Raw genomic sequence first — 7,087 nt, forward strand, 5'->3', positions numbered from 1 at the left:
CAGGGCCGTCTGCAAGCCATGCACGCGGCCCCCGCCCCACGCCCTTCTGCCCCCCGCTGCCCCAGAATCCTGTCGTCGGGGGTCCAAGCTCAGCGAGCTCCCCCGGGGTCCCGGGTGCCAGCTCCAGCGGCACGTTCCCTCTCCCGGCTGCGCTGTGGGCTCGGCTGCCAGGGCCGGGGCTGGGCAGGCAGGGATTTTCCATGGCCTAGTGTGGGGCGTGCGCAGCCAGCGGCCTGCGCCATTCGGCCCTGCATCCACCCATTCCCTGGACAGCGCTCGCCAGGACGGGCTGCCAGGCCGGCGGGGGGGAGGCAGCTGCAGCTCGGCCTCCGGATGGAAAACAGCAGCTTGTGCTTGCATGCGGCACGGCGACCCTGCCGCCCGCCTGCGCACGGGGCTGGGCACGGCAGGCAGGGCGGCCAGGCTGCCCCAGGGGCTGGCGGGACCAGGTGGAGCTCAGCCCCAGCGCGGCGCCCGGGGCCGCTGCAGCCCGGCTCGGCCCCGGAGCGGTACCCGACGCAGGGCCCTGGCGTGGCATCGTGGTGTCAGGTGATGTCAGCGTTGCCATGGCGCCAGCGAAGCTGGCTGCATCCGGCAAGGCTGCCACGCTCCCCGCACGCAAACCCGCCTGTGGGAGATGCTTATTTTTAACATCTTCCTCCTACGACGGCGGCAAGATAGATTTCCCCTGCTCTGCCCAGCCCCGACGTCCACCCGGACATCCTGCGGCGGAAGAGCCCCTGGGAAGCAGCAGGCACTCCCCCCCCCCCCCCCCCCCCCCCTGGGTCGCACCCCCAGATCAGCCCTGGCGCGCTGTCCCCGGGGCCCAGCTCTGCTCAGTGGGGTGGGAGGAGGAGGGTGGGGGCTGCCCCATTCCCCCTCCAGCCCCAGGCTGCAGGGAGCCGAGGGCCTCAGCTGGACGCGGTTCCCTCGCACAGCTGCTTCCCATCACTGGGAGTGGGCTCTGGGCTCAGCTGCAGCCATCTGGCCGGCCCCAGGGAGCCGGGCTGCAGCACGCTGAGCTGGATCCAGGCCCTCGCCTGCCGCAGGGGATGCTGCAGCGCTCAGGTACCAGGTTCTGGTACAGGCTCCCCCATGCTGGTGTCCTGGGCCAGGCGTGGGGAAGAGCTGCCCCCAGCCCCCTGGGCTGCAAGGCCTGGGGCAGCAGGCACCACGGGCCAGTCCCTGGCGCAGCGTCCCAGAACGGGGGTGCTGGTGGGAAGGGCTGCAGGCAGTGCCGCGCGCGGGTGGAGCCCGGTGGGACATGAGCTCACTGGCCAGGCCGGGCCTGCAGCTGGTGGGCGGGGGTCCGGGCCACGGGCCCAGCGCTCGGGCAGGGGGGGCTCCCCGCACGCTGCGGTGGAAGAGCAGCAAGTGACGCAGTGTCTTGGGCCGCAGAGCGAGGGAGGAGGAAATGGCAGATGGGGCTCCCAGGGGGGGCTGTGCCTGTCCCGGGCAAGCAGTTCCTGCCTCCCTCCCTCCGGGCCTGGGGGGAAGCCTGGTGCTCCCCGGCGTGGAGAAGCAGTGCTCTGGCTTGGGGAGGCGTTGGGTGGTGCTGGAGGGTGCTGAGTCCGGAGACGGTGCCTGGGAGGCTCCCCTGCCCCTGCAGCCTCCCTCCGTGCCCAGGCAGGCGCTCAGCCCGGGCCCCGGGCCCCTTCCTCCAGGCAGCGAGGCCCTGCTGGGCTCGGGGCTGGGACGAGCGGGACTCCAGCCCGCCTGGAGCCTGGGGTCCACTCTGGGGTTGCCCTAATTGCTGCAGCACTAATTGGAACGGATTCATTGCCATGGCAACTCTGGCCCTAGGGTCACCGAGCCCCGGGGCGCCGACTTGAAGGGCCCCCCGCTGCTCCCTGGCCCCAAACGCCCTCCCGGCCCCGTGAGCTCCGTGTTACTAAATCCGAGCTGCGAAGTCATCTCCCCACAGCTGCTGCTGCTTCTCAGGGCTCCCGGCCGCAGCGGCACTAGTGGCACCTCCGCTCTGCGGCAGCCCGGGCACGCTCACCCACGGGGACCCCGGAGCGCCGCTGGAGGGGGGCGCTCGGAATAAGGCAGAGGGCCCCGGGCTGCGGCCGCTCCCCGGCAGTGGGTGCGGGAGCTGCAGAAGCAGCAGCCCCCACGGGCAGAGGCAGCGCCTGCGCCCAGGAGGCGATGGCTGAGCCTCCCCGGGGGCCCTGGCCCTGGCCTGCTGTCCCAGGCAGAGCTGGGGCCCCTTGCACCGACCCCTGCGTCCTGGCACCCCAGCCCCATCCAGCACGGGCTCCTCCCTGCTCAGGTCCCCGAGCCTGCAGCCCGGATGAGCGATTTGCTGCTCTTCAAAACAGGAAGCTGCCTCGGATGATGGGGACGGGAGGGGCTCCCGGCTGGGCTGCCTTGCACTGGGGAGCTGCCGCCCCTGCCCCCGCACCGTGCCCCCAAGGGACCTGTGCTCGGTCCTGGCTGCGGGGCCTTTCTGCAGCCAAGCACAGCCCTGGGGGTCGGGGCCCCTGCTCCTGCGCGGCAATGTGGGCTGGGGCCAGTGCAGATCCTGCCCAGGGGCTTGGGGCCAGACTGACCGGCATCTCCCCAGCTCTGCTCCAGCACGTGGGGCCTGCAGAGCCCCAGCCCCGAGTGCAAGGTGCTCAGTGCCGCGCGGAGGGCCCCCATGTGAGCGTTGGTTGAGGTCAGGGTGACTGGGGGGGGGGTGCAGGTGCCGTGCTCGCTCTCTCTACCAGATCTCTGGTGCTTTGAGGGAGCAAGAGCTCATTGCCAGGCCAGGGGTGCCCTCCCTGTCCCTGCTGGGCTCGGGGCAGGGCCAAGTATCCCAGCCCCCTTCCCTACCATCATCCCCCAGTCCCCGTCTGCTCCTTGCGAATGGCCAGCGGGGTGTGTGCCAGGGAGCAGGGGGCACCGGGCAGGGATGGGGACCGTTGCATTGTGCTGGGCAGAGAGGAAACGTCTTGGCGGCTCCAGCACCACGTCCTGTGCTTGGCTGGCACCTGCCAGTCCCGGGCAGGGCCGGCCCCGGTGCTGAGCCAGCTGGGCTACAGCGGGGAGGGGATCTCGGGCATGGTACTGCCCTGGGGACCATGTCGTGCCCTGGCCCAGCTGAGCTGGCACGTGTGGGCTCCTGGTCGAGCCAAGGAGCTCTCCTCTTTTCTCCAGGGCCACTGTGCTGGAGCGCAGGCAGGAGGCAAACGGGAGTGCCCCGATCTCCCCCGCGGCACATGGGGCCAGGGCCAAGGGCAGAGCTGCCACCGTCTGCAGGGCCTGCACCGAGCCGCCTCCTGCCGCTCCCAGACGAGTCTGCCTGTGTCACTGCAGGGCAGCCACCCCCTTCCTGCCCCCATGTCCTCCCCCAGCCCAGCCAGGGGTTCCCAGTTCCACCTGTTGTCAGAGCCAGGCCCAGCCCTGCACACAAAGCACGAGCAGGAGTCCTCCTTGGCACACGTGCCCACAGGTCTCTGCTGTGCAGTGACCGCCGTGACCTGCCTCCCCCTGCTCTGCAGCCCACGGGATCCGGGCCCCGGCCACAACGTGGAACCGGGAAACTTGGTTTGGATATTTCCCCTTTCAGCTTCCTTTCCAGGAGAGGCCGTACGGAGCTCGCCAGCCGGGCATGCAAGCTGGGGTGTGCAAGGGTGTGTGGGTACACACGCCTGTTTGCCTGTGTGCACACGTTTGTTAACATGCCCGTCTGCCTGCGTGCGGGTGCGGGTGCGGAGCAGGTGTCTCCATGAAAGTCCCTGCTCCACCCTGGCTGTGGCTCGTTCTTCCCGTGGGCCGTGGGACTGGGCTCACGCCCTTCCAGAGCAGCACTGCGGGCTCCCCTCCCTGCCGTCTGCCAGGGCCGGAGCCGCCCGGCTCAGACTCGCTGGCATCAAGGCCGCCGGGCGAAGGGGGAGCAGAGGCCTTGGCCACGGGCGAGGCCGCACCAGCCGCCGGAGCCCCTCGCGCCTGGCTGGGGCCTGTGGCCGAGTGGGGGTTTATGCACAGCAGCTGCGCCCGCCCCCCACCGCAGCCGGCTGCGGGCGAGCGGGGCCTTGGCGTCACTGCTGACGCGGATCCACCCCCTCAGCCGCCTGCAGGGCTGTGACGCAGTGTGCACTGCTTTAACTCCTTCCCTGCTGCAGTGCAGTGCAGTGCAGTGCCGTGCTAGGCAGGCCCCCTCCGGGCACGAGGGGCCACGGACTGGGGTGGAGGCAGAGCACTGGAGGCCCCAGGATTAGGGCACCCCCGCACCAAGCACTGCTAGCTGCACAGGGGCTCCCTCTGCCCGGGGGTCACAGAAGACCTGGCTGGGCTGCACGGTGCAGTACCAGGGTCTGCTGCATGAACCTGTGCCCCCGAGCTGGGCTCGCTCCCCTGTAGTCCCAGGCTGCTGACCCACAGGACTGGCTGCTGGGAGCCGGGCGCTGGGGCCAGCTCCTCAGCCTGGCAAGGTGGTGGAGCCTCCATCCGCCCAGGGTCACAGAGCCGGACACGGGGGGACAGTGGCCTGCCCAGTGCAGGCAGCTCGGTGTGGCGTACCCTGCTGCCAGCCCAGCTCTTCTGTGGCCCTGGAAGTGCAGGCCCAGGCGGTGTCAGCTCGGTCCTCGCTCACTGCCCGGGAGGGAGCTTGGCTCGCGCTAGCTGGCTCTGGTGATCGGGCACAGCTGCTCTCCAGAGCTGCTTTCTCCTCGAGCGCTGGCGAGAGGGGCCCACGGCTCCTGCTGCCAGTGGCGGGACAGCCGGTCCAAGGGGCAGCCCCCACCCCCTTCCCCAGCGGGCTTCTGTCCAGGGCTGGCAGCATGGTGCTGAGGTTGCTCCCGTGTGCAGCGGGCCGGGCAGCTCTGCCAGGGTTTGGGGGCTGTGGGGAATGGCCAGGTCCCACCCGCAGCGCCGTGGCTCCCGCGCACGGCTGGGAGCAGACACGTGGGTCACGATGGTTCTCCCTGCAAAACAGGAAGCGTTGCCTGGAGCTGGCGGGGAGCAGGGGGCGTGGGGGAGGGCGGTGTTTTGCTCCAGGGTTTCTGTTTCCCCCAAGGCAGCCCCCTCCCTCCAGCCAGCCTGCAGGCACTGCCTGCCCCTGCTTCTGGGGCGAGGCCTCGCAGGCAGGAAGGAGTTAAAGCAACCCTTCCCCGTTCCCCAGCTCTGAGGCCCCCAGCCTGACCTGGGGAGGGGGCGTAGAGCCAGGGTGGGCATGAGTCACGGTGAGTGTCAGCCTGGGCTGGGGGAGCCCTGCCGCCCCCTGCACCGTGCCGCTGAGAAACCTGCTTCTCCCAGCTCTGGTGCCCCACGCTTCCTGGGACTCGGTGTGCCAGGAATGGCCTTGAAAGGCTGCTGCGGAGCCCCGTGCAGCCAGCCAGCGCCTCACCGGCCTGCAGGCCCATGGCTCAGCACTGCAGCACCCTGGGCCGGGGGCTCTGGGCCAGGGGGGCGGCAGGTCCCCGAGCCAGGGCTCCGTCACAGCCCTGGTCGCACCTGCTGCAGGGGCACAGGCAGGTCCCCTGGGCTGAGGGAGCAGGGCTGGCCTGCCTGGGCCTTGTCCTGCACCCACGGGCATGGAGGGGATCAGGCCAGGGCGGCAGCTGTCAGGATGCTCCCAGCTCAAGGGCTGGGGGCGGGCGCCTCGTGATCCTACCCTGGGCTCTGCCTTTGGTTTGTCCCCATCCTGCCGCAGCTCCTCCGTGGGAGGGAAGCTCCCGCCTCCTGCCTTTGTCTCCCAGAGCAACCTAATCCCAGAGCATCTGCCCTGGCTTCGCCTCCAGGCTGGTAAGTCCCAGGGCTGCGCACGCACTCCTGGCTCTGATCACACGGGCTCCCCGCTGACTCTGGGTCCAGGCTAAGGGCGAGGGGATGCCCTTTCCTGTGGCTTCTCTGTGGAGCAGCTACCACCCCAGCCGGCCTACTGGGGCAGGGAGACCCCGAAGAGCAGTGCCCAGCCCTGCTCCGCACAGGCGTCCCCTGGGCCCCAGCGCGGCCTCGGGGGTGCTGGCGGGTCACCCTCCGGCTGCTGGCCCCAAGGAGCTCTGCTGGGACATGGGAAAGTCTGGCCTCACCTCGGGGAGAAGAGTCGGGACTGGGGGTGGTGGCAGGCAGGGGAGTGCAGGCCGGGCCGTGGGTCGGAGCCATGTCCCCTCCTGCTGCCTCTGCCCCGCCTGCCGCCCTCCTCGCCCTGCTCCTCTCCCATGGCTGCGTTTGCTCCCTCTGGTTGAGCATTGCCCTTCCCTCCCAGGCACGTTGAAGGCCACGGGGGGCCTTGGGCTGGCCTGGCCCAGGACAGGCATCGCGGGTGCTGTGCAGTGCAGAGGCTGTGGGAGCTGCCCCGGGCCCCCCACAGCGCTCTGGGGAAGTCTGAACCCGGGACCCTGTGAGTGTCTGTCACCCGCCCGCAGCTGGGGCCCGGTGCAGTGAGCGGCTGTGCTGGGCACCCCGGGCGCAGCATCCAGGGGCAGTGCGGCCCAGGCCTGCAAGGATGTGGGGGTACAACGGGCATTGAGGCAGGTCACAGTCCACCCAGGCAGGGAATGAGCTGCCCTGCAGCTGATGCTGATGCTGGGCTCTCATCAGGTCACAGGAGGGGGGAGTCCCCCACTGTGGAGGCCTGGGAGCTCTTCCAGACCCCGGCTCTGCATGACAGCGGGCACATCAGCTACCCTCTCTGTGCCTGTGGTGGTGGCATGCAAGCCAGGGCCCCCGGAAGCTGGGAGACACGTGGAGGACCCCTGCATTCAGAGCACCACAGACCGGGCCCTGTCCTGCGCACCGGGGCTTGCTGTTCCTCACCAGGAGACCTGCCCACTGCCTGAGCTGCTGGAAGCATCTTCGGTGAGGAAAAACAGCCGGCCCATTGCACACAGCCCGGCCACAGCTGGCTGCAGAGCCCCTCCCAGCTCGGCACACTCCAGGCACCTCCCCGGCCAGGGGCGCAGCGGGAAGGGCCTGGCTGAGTCCTGGAGACTGAGCCGGTGTCAGGCGCCTCCTCGAAGGCCGCGCTGCGTTTGCCCCCAGGGCTGTGAGCAAGGGTCTCGCTGGGCGGCCGCAGGTGGTAGAAGAGCCCAAGCCACGCGAGGCAAGAAAGACCCGGGCGGTGTGGGGGAGAGCGTGCAGGCTGGCGGGGCTGGGACAG

The 7,087-nt window shown here is 70.2% G+C and overlaps 1 protein-coding gene across 2 annotated transcripts; it reads left to right on the plus strand.

Annotated features, from left to right (window-relative positions):
- Positions 1-2,430: 2,430 nt before the first annotated feature.
- LOC112551127 lies at positions 2,431-7,070 on the plus strand. Of its 2 annotated transcripts, none has more exons than XM_025210256.1 (2): positions 2,431-6,786; positions 6,970-7,070. In XM_025210256.1, exon 1 carries the CDS (start codon positions 2,851-2,853, stop codon positions 4,033-4,035), a length of 1,185 nt encoding a protein of 394 aa, XP_025066041.1. In that variant the 5' UTR covers positions 2,431-2,850; the 3' UTR covers positions 4,036-6,786; positions 6,970-7,070. The 2 variants fall into 2 exon arrangements, with proteins under 2 accessions (XP_025066041.1, XP_025066040.1); XM_025210255.1 differs by having other exon boundaries at positions 2,431-5,730; positions 6,529-7,062.
- The last annotated feature ends 17 nt before the right edge of the window (positions 7,071-7,087 follow it).

This window comes from Alligator sinensis, unplaced genomic scaffold (genome assembly GCF_000455745.1).
Source record: "Alligator sinensis unplaced genomic scaffold, ASM45574v1 scaffold1354_1, whole genome shotgun sequence".
Lineage (NCBI taxonomy): Eukaryota > Metazoa > Chordata > Crocodylia > Alligatoridae > Alligator > Alligator sinensis.